The 14,459-nt window shown below is 48.8% G+C and overlaps 1 protein-coding gene across 1 annotated transcript in view; it reads right to left on the bottom strand.

The window, feature by feature from the left end:
• The window catches only part of CLIC5 (chloride intracellular channel 5), a 101,824-nt gene that overhangs the window by 29,974 nt on the left and 57,391 nt on the right, over window positions 1–14,459 (bottom strand). The window contains exons 3-4 of the mRNA XM_078055275.1: window positions 13,771–13,896; window positions 6,217–6,323 (exon numbers count right to left, since the gene is read on the bottom strand). Coding sequence (XP_077911401.1) covers window positions 6,217–6,323; window positions 13,771–13,896 — 233 coding nt within the window. The remainder of the gene's footprint in view (window positions 1–6,216; window positions 6,324–13,770; window positions 13,897–14,459) is intronic.

Raw genomic sequence — 14,459 nt, 5'->3', positions numbered from 1 at the left:
TGTATGTGTGGCTAGGGAAAGCCATAAGGCTTCACATGATGTATGGATGAGATAAAAGAGACTGGGGGTGGGACTTTTTACCCATCTCAGTAGGTAGAGAAAGAGAGTCCCGCGGAGGCGGGCATGCGCACGAGGATGGAGATGGCAGGTGCGGGTGTGAACGGAACAGGAGAAATAGAGGACTTTTGCCTTCGTCTACATGCATATATATGTCCACTCCCTCTCCAAGCAGAAAGAAACTGGGAAAAGTAGATAAGAATACAACGCCAGCCAGCAACGACACGGAAATGATACTGGGCAGGAATATAACTGTATCTGGGGAAACGTGATAGGGCTGAAAGAAATGTAAAAGGGACTTGAAACATAGTGAGTAACAGAGAACTAAAGATGCACATTAGACCTCTTTGTTAATCACCCGGAACATGCAATGTGTTCAAAAACTGAAAGAAACTTGTAGACCTAATAGGACTGAAGCATAAGGAAAAAGAGAGATTGTGAAAGAGGAAGTAAAATATAGTATTTTACAGCCAGACTAGAGTAAGTAGCAAAAATGAATTTCTCGAAAGCCAAGGGGTTTGGCAGAGATTTTTAGAGTCTGTTCAAATGGCATTTTGAGGGTTAGAAATGCACGATGTAACAGGGAGAAAAGCCCGGGTCATCTTCTCGAGGACGGAGTGGGGAAGACGTGTTTCCGGAGGGGTGGAAGCAAGTCCCCAAGCGAAGGGGTAGAGCCAGGAGCAGTGATGTCCCGTCAGGGCCACTGCCCGGGCTCGGGCCCTGGGTGCCTCGATGGCATCTCAGAGGAGGATGAAAGCAGCAGGGCCTGCCGGTGATACTTGCGGAGAGAGACGGAGGATGTGATGTGAGAGCTGGACGCCCAAGCGCTGCTGAGGGTGGAGGCCAGGCCCCCACCATTGGACTCCGCCTCTGGGCCAAGCAGCAGGGCAGACCCGGGGCTGGGGTGGGGACAGAGCTGAGTGCTCCTTGCTGCCCTCTGTGTTACCAGGTGCGCCGAAGGCGGGATGGACCAAGCTGGTGCCTTCCCCCGAGCCCTCTGCCACAAACCTTCACTACTGAACCAGTGGCGCTACTTGGGTCTGCCAGACTGAAAGAGTACCATGCAGGGGCTCAGAGCAGGGACTCCTACAGCCAAATCCACACCCACCCAGCCAAATCTGCTCCCTCCACGCTCAGAGATGTCCTTTCTCGGGGCCACCAGCACTCCCTCCGGGTGGTCTCCTCCTGCGCCTATCCCCCCTGTCCCCGCCAAGGGAGAAGGGCCCTGCTTGTCCGGCCAGCCTGGAGTCCCTCTTGCTGTGTAGGATCTGAGTAATGGGCTGCTGCAGGCGAGGGGGGTGCGGTCAGAGAAGGACGCCCGGGGACTCTTCCAGGGAGCTGTGCGCAACACGAAGATTCCCATGATCCTCTGCACAGCATTTTGTACCACAGATCACTCTTAAAAAAAAAAAAAAAAAAAAACAACTTTCCTTCCTCAGCTTCAGGATCTTCCCTGTCTTCTGCCTTTCCCAGCTTTCTTCTTTACTCCCTGGCCGATCCTTCCTAACCTTCCTCCCAGACTTCTCTCTCGCTGCCTTCCCGTAAGGGTAGGTGATCCTTCATGTTGTCCCTAGTGCTCCCTTCTCCTCACTCATGGACTATATCATATATATAGCCCCTCAAGCTACACTTTTATCGCAGACCTCTCCGCTGAGGTGTACCTGTTTGCCCCTGGATAACAGCCCAGAACAAGGGCTGACATTTGAACCCAGCAGTGGGGCGTTGTTCCCAGCACACCTATGAGGTATGGACAGTTACTGCCCCCACTTTACAGATGAAGAAACTGAGGCACACTGAGAGTTGATGTAACTTGCCCAGTGTCCCAAGGCCAGCAAGAAGAGAGGGAAGCTGGGGTCTGAACCCAGGCAGTGGATTTCAGAGTCTGCAAGTTGAACCACCACCCAGTTGCTGGTCTCTGAGCTTTGGGAATGCAGCCCATCCAGAAACAAAGTCCTTGTGTCCCCCACAAACCAGGGTGGTGGTAGGGGATCCCAAGTGACAAGAAAGTAAGCCCATGTAACATCTTACTAAATTTGGGATCTTGAGACATTCATTTTATTTATTTATTTATTTATTTATTTATTTATTTGAGAGTACACAAGCAGGAAGAGGGAGAGAGAGAGAGACTCAAGAGAAAGTCCGTGCTATCTTTAGGTGAAGTGAAGAGCAAGTTTGAGAAGGGGCCTGGTGGGGCCTGGAGGTGGGATCTGCTCTCAAGGGGACCCGGATAGGGTGGTTACAGAGGGAGGAAGCCGTACAGTGATAGACACCAAACCAGAGCACAAAACCCTGACTGCGGGGTCGAATGCAACAACCCTGAAGGTGTGACAGGCAGGGCCAGGGCACGGACGCTCTTCCACGTATCCTTGGAGAGGAGTAGAAGGCACCAAGAAAGTGGGAAACAAAGTTAAACATGTAGAAATGAGATGACATGAGCGGGAGATTGGGAAGTGCTGGCTGGGGGTGGTGGGGATAAGAGCTGAAGCAGTAGTTTCTGATGCCAGTATTCATGTTTGCCTCGTTTTTTTCAGGAGCAACTATAATCAGAGTTAACAGTAAATGAATATTTCCCACGTGTCAGGATTTGTAGGCCCTGACTTATAAAGTCAATGAATCTGCATTACAACCTGGCTATGCTATTAATTGCCTTATTTGGCAGATCCAGAAATTGAGTCTTACTAAGTATATTTTATAGATGCAGAAACAGAGGCTCAGAGAGAAGTCTCTCTAGTAAAGTTGTACAGCTAGAAACAGCAGATGTGGAGTCCCAACCCAGGCCAGTAATCGCCTGTTTATATGTTTTACAGTCCCCCAGTTAGCTCACTGAGAGCAACCACTTGGTCTCATTTGTCTTGACAACTCTAGAACCTAGCATGGTGCCTGGTACACAAGAAATGCCCTTTAAACATTAGCTTGGACTTGTAGCCACTCCATGCAACCTGTGTTTGCTGAGTGAATAAACGAACAGCCGAATGTACAAACTAAAGGACAGTTCTCTTGGGTGCTAGCTGTGGTTGGCTTCCCTGGATAGGGTCTGGGTCTCAGTAGCTGGGGACCTTTGAGGTTTTGTGAAACAGGAACATTTGGAATGGCAGTCCCTGCATCCACCACGGGAGTGGAGAGATGACCCACCGGGCAGGACCATGTCACCGGGTTGGGTTTTCTCACGCTTTGATGTCAAGAGGGCAAGAAAGGCACACCGCCATGGCCAGTGTATATATGGGGTCTGGGAGGCCTTGGGTGGCAAGGTGGGAGGGAGGGCTCTTTTCAAGAGAAAAGAAAGTTGAAAACACAAAAGGGACAATCTGAAGAAGGGACACTGAAGAAATAGATGCAGAGCTGAAGATCCAGAGAGAGAAACAGGAAAGTCGTGTAGGGAGGGGTGTCAAAGGAAGCCTGGGGTCTCTTGCTGCAGCCTCAGGAGGGGCTGCCTGCTACCGGGCTGGCACGAAGCAGAGCGGGGTGTGGACCATCTCCAGGGCAAGCGGCCGAGTGGGGTGGGCCATGGTGCTACTCTCTGTCTTGGCTTCTGGTTTGCTGAGCCTAAGAACTTCTGGACCCAGCAGACCTGAACTGGGGGGGGTATGGGTGGAATGAAGGGAAAGTGGAGGAGGGCAGTGGGAGGGTGGGCAGGCTATGGTTAACAGGGAAGGAACAAATGCACGGAGTCCAGTTAAAGGCAGGATGGAAGAACCCCCATGCCAAGGGCTGTGATGGGGATAGGCTCTCTGAGACAGCAGAAAGGCCGGGGCAGATGAGTTCAGGGGAGAAGGAGTCACAAGGGCAGAACCCATCCCAGAGAAAAACAGGGGGAAAGAGAAGAAGAGGAAACAATGGAAATTGGAGAGCGTTGAGTTTATAAGAAACCGATATGGGATGTTCAGTGGAAACTGCTGCTTTGGGGTTGGGGGTAGGAGAACTGTAAATATGGATACTACGTAAATACCACTTGTAACTTGAAAACTCTGGAAGGCTCCCATGAGATAATCCTTCTGAGGGTGCTTCGACAAGTCTGAAGGAAGGTATTTGTGGCTGAGAGGAAAGGGCCTTGGATGTGGAATCTGCAAACCAGAGCTGAATGCCCTGTGCACGCGGCCCAGAGGGGCTGCCTTTGCGTCCCAGCCCCTCCACAACAAAGCACCACAAACTGGGTGGCTCAACACACCAGAAATCTGTTCTCCCGGTTTAAGAGGCCAGAAGTCCAAAATCAAGCTGTCAGCAGGGCCACACTCCCTCCCAAGGCTCTACAGGGGAGTCCTCCCTCACCTTTTTCAGCTTCTGGTGGCCCTCCAATCTGGTTGTCGCACCCCAATCTCCATTCCACCTTCACACGAACCTCTCCTCGGGTCTCTGTGTGCCCACTCCCCTTCTTACAAGGACACCAGTGGTGGGATTTAGGGACCACACTAAATCCAGGACCATCTCATCTCGAGACCCTTAACTAATTACATCTGCAAAGACCCTATTTCCAGATAAGACCTCACTCTCAAGTCCCGGGAGGACATGGCTTTGTTGGGGACACTCTTCCGCCCACCAAGGTCCAAACAGCACGGAAGCTAGAGCACTATCCATGTTTACAACCTCTCCACATCCCTTCTTCTTCTCCTTCTCTTTGTTCCTGAAGGCCAGTCTCCTTCTCGTGCCTCCTCACAGGCCTCTAATGGCTGCGATGGCTCCCAAGATAAAGCCCAGCCTTCCAGGCTGGTGCTGCAGACTCTGGCCACTCTCCTCAGTCTCTGCCACGGGCATTTTCCCACCTCCCGCCATGACCTCCTCCTTTTATGTGAAGCCAACTGACTCTCCCTTAACCTTCATAAGCCAGTTGAAACCCCCTCAGAGCAGCTTTCTCAAAGGCCCTGAGGTAAATTCTTCCTGCTCTGAACATCTCTGAACACCTTTTGCTTCCCCTTTCACACGGCAGCACATCAGCTCCTCAGACTCCCTTGACGAAGCCATCATTTATCTCTTTTCTTGCTGTTTGACTTTTTGCCAATTTAAGCCTTTTCTCCTGTACCAGCCAGATCTTCAAGACTGGGGAACTATCTTTCTCTAGTTATTGTAGAATCTAGTCTGTGCCCCTTATAATCCAGGCCCCCAATAACTTACCAAAATATTTACTTTCCACTGCACCGACTCTGTTCCTGCCAAAACGTCTTCCCTTTCGCTTCACGATGGCTGCCCTTCCCGGTCACCTTGTCCAAACAGATGCCTTTCTCCTCTGAGCTCCTGGAGCGTCTAATATATCCCACCTTGTGTGGGTCCATTGTGTGTTCATCTGATGGTCATTTGTTCACTCATTTATTCACAAAGATTTGTGAAGTCCTTGCTCTGCTTGGCTCTGTGCTGGGCTCCAGGCTCCTGCCCATAAGGCTGTCTCACTCTCCCACTGGGAGGCAAGCAAACTTGCTCATCCTTCTTCTTTTTCCTCCTAGGGCCTAACACAGTTCTTCAAGTGTTACACATACTCAATTGGATGGTTCTATTCGAATTGCTTTGTCTAATTCTTAAAGGAAAGGCCAAATGAGGTACTTAAAGTGCTAGGAGCTTAAATGAGGCACTGAGACCCCTCTGAAAAGGCCTCACAGGAGAACTAGTCTTGGGCTCTGTAGCCACGGCCAGAGGGAGGAGGAGACAGGTTTTGAGCCGTGGCTTCCCCAGTGCCCTCTGCACCTGCAGTAGGGGGAGGAAGCAGAGGGCTGGGTTCCACCTGCCGCATTCACCAACGTGGTGACTGTGCCGTCCCCCCATGACCTCTGCACGACTCCTTGAGAAGGCTTGCAGGGACCAGAAGGAAGCTGGAATATGTGGTTCCAGGCAGGGCCTCCCAAGAACCCAGGCAGGGTTGTGAATTTGGGACAAATGGCCAGGGGTATGGCCGAGGCAGGAAACTTCTGGGCAGACCATCACGCTGTGCAGTGAGGCAGGCTCAGAACACAAAGTGTCTCCCTCCCTCCAAATTCCGCACAAAGGCCCACTGGCTTTTTCTCTTGCACTGGACAAAAAGAAGGATCAACACGCCCTCCCTGTGTCACGGGGGACATGGGTGTGGGCAAACAGTGAACAGCACTGGCTCCAGACGCTTCTCGGACCCGAGTACCTGAGACGTCCTGGGTAGTGGGCGCAACTGCCAAGAGCTGTGGGTGCAAGTGGGTCACTCACCAGCATTGTTCTGCGGCTTTGTGTTTTTGATGTAGGCCGAGAACTTGGAGAAGATGTCGATGCCGGCCGCGTTGGATTCCCGGTGTTTCGCAGCCAGTTTGGGGTACCTGGAATGGAAGGCGTGGTGTTCTCGAATCAGTGAGAACGTGGAGTTCCTTTAAGGGAGAGACTATGTCCAACACGATGTGCAACATCCCCCTTTCTAGTTTGATCTGCAAATCTTTTGGGGGGCGATCTTACACCCAGCCTATAGGGAGAGTGGGCACTCTCTGTCCCAGTTCACTGACAGAGAAAACAGAGGTCAGGGAGGTGAGGAGAGCTGCCTGTGGGGGACACAATCTGTGGGCGGGGAACCAGAAGGCCCCTCAGAGGGCCCGAGTCTCATCCGAGACCACCATACAGTGCTGCACCAAAGAAAGGGCTAATCAAAATTCTGGAGGAGCTTGCCTCTACATCGAGTGTGGTCCCTGACAGTTCCCCAACCGATATTAAAATAACTATCCACTGCCAGGTCTGTGATGATAATCCTCACTGTATAGAACTAATTCTAGAAGCCAGGAGATAGTAGGCATCTTGCCATTGAGGCTATCAAGCCTTTTCTCAAAAGAAAAGGTACCCTTGGTCCTCTTCTGAAATATCCTTCACACGCTTCTTATTCATGTGCAGTAATAGTGGAATCTACCGGGCTCTAACAGCAGGACGAGTGTTTCTGATTACTTTATTTCCAGGCATGGAGCTAGATTTGCAATGATCCAGCCTCTCACCTTGGCACAGTCTTTCATTTGAAGCCAGAAGAATATAAGAGGCAGACCGGAGTTAGGACTAGTTTCTATTGGCTCTAAAACTGAATGAGATAAGCTTGCTTGTGTGGGAATCCATGGCTTTGACCCCCTTAGCACGATCAAATTTTCTAGAAATGTTATTTCACAAACATTTTATGTGTATGGCCAGGCAGGGTGGAATGAGACAGGGGACAGTTGCTTACTTATCATCATTATCAATTATGTGGACCTTTGTGATCTCTGAGTGAATAGTTGTCTACTGCCCATTGTTTGATTGCTTTATGTCAAAAAGAAAAATACTTTTAAAATTTCCTTTAATGTTGTAAATAATGTGAACCAAAAAGTCTTTAAAAATTATTTGTTTTCTTTCTTCCCTTCCCTTCCTTCCTTCTTTCTTTCCTTCTCTCCTTCTCTCTTTCTCTTGCTGCTCCTTGATTGGCCCATTAGCTAGCTGGTACTGTCCACTCTTGAGCCATGCTAAGTGACTGTTTAATTTCAGATATTGCCATCGGAAGAGTCCTCAGAAAGTCGTGGGGTCCAGCCCTCTGCCATCAGGCAGATACAGAAGGCATTCTGGTCCTCACTCTACAGGGAAGACAGCTAGAGACCAGAAAGGTAGAAGGGTTCTTTAAGGACCCACGGCTAATAAATCGTTGGGGGACTGTGAGAACCCGGCCCTCAGTGTTCTTCCTGTTCCATCACGCCACTTCTCTGATATCTGCAAAAGCTAACTTGCACTGAGTGCCTGCTACGGGCCAGGCACTGTGCTAGCCCCTTTATACGTATCCATCATTTATTCTTCACAGTTCTATTGGTACTCTGATTGGGCTCATTTCCCACGTGAGAAAAAGGAGGCCCAGAGAAGTTAAGCAATTTGCCTAAGGTCACATGGATAGGGGGCAAAGCCAGGACTCCAACCTAGGCAGCTTCACTCTGGAAGCCCAGCTCTCCAGTTCGGTGTCTTCCGGCCTCTCCTGGACTCTGCTATTTACCCTTAAAGCCCCAAAGCCCTCCCTCCAGCTCAGCTGAACACCATGAATGCACTTTCTCCATCCGCCTGCAGAGGGCGCTCTGCACAGGTTCAGCACACACATCTTCTTGAGTATACTGGGAATTATCAGATTCATCTGCCGTCAGCGGGGCACCAGGCAAGTTCCTGCAGGATGCTAGGTAATCCAAGACCATGGCAATTTAGGATCATCCTTCCTTATTTTGGCCTTTGCACACAGAATCTGGCAGGCTCTCAGAACTGATTGCCTTAAATTATTATTAATAAATACCAAGTGCTCTTTGTTCTTGCTTGATAAGGTAAAAAGAGAGGGCCTAGAAAATGCATTTTCAGTAGACTATTTGTTTGGGTTTGTTGTTTTGTTTTGCTTTATGCCATCATTTGACCAGACTTGCAATAATCTGACCATTTCTTCACCATCAGTGTGGGCCCATCATGAGTAGGTAGAACCAAATCTAAAATGGACAACACAGGGCCATGTGTTCAGGGAAACCAGGCTAGTGCTGGCCTGTTTTCTAAGCACTATGATTTCCTGAGACTTTACTGTACAGCTTAATGTCCCATTTGAAGTTTGTCTTTGTGGGAAATGTGTATCCAAGTATTAATCTCACTGATTTCGGTAACTAGACTTGAGGAGGCTATTATACTGGGATGTTAAGGGCATTCATGTTCACTCCATATTTATACCATATTTTGTATATGCAAATAAGTGGGCTACAGAGTACATTCTGTTTCTCTAGAAGGCTAAGAAATAGTGTCTCATTCATAGAAACATCTTTGAAGTAAGACGGTGATGTGGTCTGATGACAATCAAAGAGATGGTGAATTTTTCGAACTCAGGAGTTAGTGAACTACAGCCCATGGGCCAAGTTCAGCCCAATATCTGTTTATATACCTCCCATGAACTAAGAATAGTTTTTATAACATTTTTAAATGACTGAAAAAAATCAAAAGGAGGGTAGTATTTTGGGATCTGTGAAAATAATATGAAATTCCTATTTCAGTATTCATACATTTAATTAGAACACAGCCATGTCCATTCATGTACGTGTTGTATATGGCTGCTTGCACTCTCACGGCAGCAGAGCCGTGGCACAGACTCTACAGCCCCCAAAGCCGAAAAGACTTACTATCTAGCCCCTTGCAGAGAAGTTTGTCGACCCCTGCTCTACCTGATGACAATTTCTCTCCGTTCTATTTTTAAGATATCTTATTTCAAAAGCATTCAGCTTAAACATGCACTTAAGCTTCACTCTGAGATGCAAAACAGTTGGCCTCTCATAAAAAAAATTTTTTGTAAATAGTAGTGAAATTATATATATATATATATATATATATATATATATATGCAGATGGAAGTGCTCTGACTGGCTCAGGGCCCCCACTGACTTCTCACTGATTAGCCACAGGCCACCATGCCACTGAACACAAGGGGCCCATGCAATAAAACCAGCATGCATTAAGCATCCACCATGGCCAGGTCCTGTCCCTGGGGTTGGGGATACACTGGAGAAAGAGACACAATTCTCCTGCCCTGATGGAGGGGCCTTTGCCAATCCTAGGGGCTCCCTGGCAGCTTGAGTGTTGACCCTCCTTTTTCTAATGAGCTGAAAAGTTCTCTCCCTTTTCCTTTATTCCTGCTTCTTCATCTCACCAAACCCTCACTTGAAAAGCAGGTTAATGCTTCTGACTCTTCTGATCCTTGGCTGTGTGCTTGCTTGTCTTGTCTCTGCTAATTAAGCAAATGATCCTTAGAGGTAGACAGGGTCTGGATTAGTCATTAAGAGACATCCCTTGGGATCTGCGGTTTTAAGATGAAGGTCCTTATGATTAAATCTGGAAGACAGTCACAAAAAAGGTAGTGACTTCTCTTTCTAATGCTTCAAGGTGCCACTTCATGAGCTTTTGACTTGATGTTCGGCACTAGGCTAAGTAGTATTATCTTCTATGATAGTCCCACGAGATCAACATTACAATCATTATTTTACAGATGTGAGAATTAAAGATTAAATATCCATGTACTTCTCTGCATTTCCCAGCTTCTGCTTCTCAGTTAGATTGGGGTCATGCGGCTGGATTTTGGCCAATAGGATGAGAGGGGACATGATGTAACCACTCACAGCCCCGGCCCTTAAAAACATTTGGCACGAACCTTCTTACTTTTTCTCTGCTGAAGGAGCCTTGGGGGTCGCATATTCCAAAGGCTACAATACGGAAGAGGGCCATACTGCCCACTTAGACTTTGCCAGAGTGAGGAATAAACTGTATTCTGCTAAGCTACTGAGATTCTGTGGCTAATTTATGTGGCACAACCTCGTGGTGTGGATTAGAATGCAAGCCATTCTGACCCTAAAGTCCATCTTCTCAGCCACCACTCGATCCTGTCCTTGGTACCAAGACTACTTCTCTACTTCCTGGAGGATGAGAAGAATTCCTGTTTTTCTCTATTGTGAGATATCTATAAACACTTCTCAAAATAATGAATTCAAAGCATCTTCCAATTCTGGCAATGTTCAGGACCCCGTTTGTCCTCAGTACGTACTTGCTAGTTGACTGACTACTTGCTGGGCTGTGATCCATTATCAGTTTGCCCTCCTGACTTCTTCTCACACCATCTATGCACAAGGGGTATTTTAAATAATAACCAGCTCTGGGAAAGGGCTTTGAGACCCTCATGGGATCACAGAGCTTCTGCTGAAAAGCATCTTCGGGACTACACAGTTCTACCCCCTCATGAGGAAATGGGAGAGAGGCTGGCCCAAGGCCATCCTGCAAACACGATAGAAAGGTGGCCAGAGTCTGCTCTCCTGCCTCTCAGTTCTGGATCCTCTGAACTCTGGCCACTCTGTGGAGGTGAAAGGTGAGGCCCGGCATGCCTCGACAGTAATCACCAGGCTTATCCCAGTGCTTCCCTGTTGAGTGTTAACCGGGCCAGTCTCAGGAAAGAAATGGAAGTTAGTCTCATTTAGAAACTACTTGAGACTTCCTGAATTTCTTTTGACACCAAATGCTTTGTGGGACCAAATGTGATTTAAAAAAAAAAAAAATGGTTGGAGTGTTTGCATGTGGTTTTTTTTCTTTTAAAAAGTAAAGCTAAGGGGAAAAAGGCTACCACAATTTCTTGGCTCTCTGGCAGCTTTTACAAACAGTGGTGTGATGAGAAACACGTGGCAGAACAGCGTTCGGTGAACAGTTCTGGGGGGTTTGCTGCCCCCTAGAGAACCAGAAGGTCAAACTGGGCTCCTCCAGGGGCCTCGGCTTTGGGCCACAGAGGCCTCGCTGCTCGAATCAGTGGGCAGCTAGCCGGGGCTGGTGGCTTGTTGTGGGCAGAATAGCGGGTCTCCCTTTGTGGGGCCAAGACACTGGCTTGGGGGCATTTACTAGAAGGTAATGATGGCCTCCGCCCCAGTGTGACCCATACAAAGTCATCTAAAGGGCATTCTTGAGGACTCTAGGCTGGCTGCCCGCCTCATCACTAGGGCCGCCATCTTGGTGGCACTCCCGAGACATGCATTTTAACAGTTTTGAGGTTCTGCTACTTGGGTGTGGTGGATCGTTGCATCACTGATACGCTAGGAGTGCATGGAGGAAAACCTCCCCCACACAACTGCAGTCCAGAAAAGGACGCGGACCCGAGGAAGCAGAACTTAGGACAGGTAATGTGCGAGGACAGGGAAGTCCGACACTGGGTAGCTCTATTTGGATCATGGCCATTTTTTGGAATCTGATGAAATGATGATGAATCTGATGATGGTCCTCCTCTGGAAGAATGTACACATGCACTAGGGGCGTGTAACTCTCGGGGTCTCCAGGGCCCCTTTGGTCCCACTGTGAATGTAGGACTGGAGAGTGCTAAGGAAAAGAAAACAGCCTGGGAAAGGCACAGCCGGTCGGGGTGCAGGGAGCCTGGCTAGAGTGAAGAACAGGAGGGGCTCTCGGTCATCCTTTTACACAGGAGGGGATGGAGGCTGAGAGCAGAGAAGGAATATTCGAGGGGTCACAGCACACAGCTGGCAGAACTAGGAGAGAAGGCCTCAGGCCCCGGGGGGCTCAGCCCAGCCCTGCATACCTCCACCTACTGGCCTGGCAAAGGACCGGGTGGGTGTGCTCCCCACCACTCCCGTTTCATGTTCCCCACTGGCCTAGACAGAAGTGGTCACTCCTGAGCTCGAGTATTGCTTCTCAAAGGAAAACAGCTTTCCCCTGGACAGTCCCTTCTGGGGCTCCCACGCACAGGTCTAAACTCTGTTCAGTTATTGCAAACAGCATTTATCTTCTCGTGTGGGATCTCAACCCAGCACCAGCAATGAGGCTGAGTCCCAGGGTGGGGGGATGGCACCGGAGCCCTCTCAGGACCCTTTCAGCAAAGTGGCTGGCTGGTGTCCTGTTTGGAGATGCTGTGGCTCCTGGTGGTAGCTGAGATGGGGGTTATGGCTGATTTAACCAATACACTCATTTAAAGTCTATACTCAGCTGCTTCCAATGGGCTCGAGGCAGCTTTCCACTCTCAGTGTGAAAATAAACTGTCCTAAGGTGGATGACCAAGAATAGTTTTTAGGAAGAATGTATAGATATTAAGGCTTAATCAGAGCACCAATTGGGAATTTTAACTTAACAGTCACTTGTTAGATGTGTAACCTTGAGCAAGTGACTCAACCTCTCGATACCTCAGTTTCCCCAGCTGCAAAATGAGGCTAGGTAACATCTATCTCCTAGGGCACTTGGTGAAGGCTATAAAATTATTGATAAATAAATACAACTTCAAAGTAAATGCAAGATGGTGGTTTCCAGTGGTCCAATCCCACTTATTTTAGGTGCTGGGTAGATACTGAGTCCTTCTTACCTCTCTGCCCCCAGTTCACTGTCACTGCCTTAAATCAGCCACCTTGCCTGTCTTCCATGGACCATCATCAAGTGGCTCCTCCTAATTGATTTCTCTACCTCTGGCTTTTCCATCCTCTGCCCTCCTCATCTTCCCACCCCCCGAAGTAAGCCTGAAAACTGACTCTAAATACTTTTACTTCAAACTTTTCAGTGGCTGTCCTACAGGATGGAGTCCGTGTGAGCCTTACCTATATGAAATCTTTTTCTAGTTAAAACAAAACAGTGTGGTTGTTTTAGTCCCTGATTACAATAGAGTATAAGGAACAAGTCTAGTTTCCAGTAACTTTCAGAATTCACCTTCCTTCCCTTTACTCTGGTTTTCCTTCAGGAGCAGCTGGTCTACCCGAGAGCCTACAGCCCTCTAGTCTCTTCCCCATCCCCAACCCCCCCAGGGCCCAGTTTAGAAAAGGAGTCAGTCTTCACATCTTTGATTATGGGCTTTGACCAGACATGGTCAGATTTGTGACTCCTGTTTATACTTGGGTGTGGTTTTAAGTCATGGGGTTACCTCTCTCCTGGCTTACTCTCATTTTGTCAGCCTTCCAGTTCTCGTTCTAAAATGGGGGAGCCTTTGCCCTCGTTTAGGGGTCTTTCAGGCAAAGTGACCTGGGGAGGACTCATGGAGGGGGATGGAGGGGTGGCACACTTCCCGGTGTTCTGTTGAGGAGGCAGATCCTGTTCATAGGGGTGTCCACTCTTGGAGTTGGACTTGGTGGAGTGGTTTTGAGATTGGCAACTCTCTGGGCTTGAGAAGAGGGCCCTACGCTCTGGATTGATGAGGTTCCTTTGGAAATCTGCCTCCTCGAAGCTAACGGTGCTTCTCTAATTCCAACACGGACCCACCCCTGCCATTAGCTTCAGAAATAAGCAGCTCATTACTTTTCAGGAGCCAAAGTCTCCTCCAGGAATTCCTCGATCTTATTGACGTCCGTCTTCACATCCCCGTTGAAGGTCAAGAAGGGCGGATGGGTGCCTGGGGCAAGGTTGTGCAGGTCGGCCGGCTTTCTGTAGAGAGATCGAGATTCAGGAGGTGGCTTACACCAGGACACCTCAACTTCAGGGGAATCTGCAACTTGTGAATTAGACGCCCTGGGCTGTCCAGCACTCCTGTCCATCAAACAGACTTATGGTGGGGGCACCTAGAACAGGGGAGGTTGGAGAAAGTTCTGAAGGGATGTGGTGTGATGTGCTCGCTTTGGCAGCACATATACTGAAGGGATGTGGTGTGACACAGGAAGTCTGTCCTGTGGAAGTCATGAGAACAAGTCAAGATGAAGGAGTTGAGTCCTAGTGAAAAAGCAGAGTATGGCAGGTGGCTGTCGAAATGAGCACCAAGATTTTAATACCCAGGGCAGAGGTTGGGCTTTGTTTTCAAAAGGTCCTTCGCCACTTAGCTTAACAAAAATGCATTCTACAGGATGCCAACCTTTAAAAAGTCAGAATTCAATCATACATTTATACTAAGAGATACCTTCTGCGTTGTTGAGAGAATGCACAGCAGGAGAGAGAGTGGCCTTGTGCTCGCCACGGCCCCAATCATACCCAAGGGCGTGCTTCCATGTTTCCAC

This window comes from Halichoerus grypus, chromosome 9 (assembly GCF_964656455.1).
Source record: "Halichoerus grypus chromosome 9, mHalGry1.hap1.1, whole genome shotgun sequence".
Taxonomy (NCBI): Eukaryota; Metazoa; Chordata; class Mammalia; order Carnivora; family Phocidae; genus Halichoerus; species Halichoerus grypus.
Note: the sequence above shows the minus strand (reverse complement) of the source record. Positions and strands in the feature narration are given on the sequence as shown.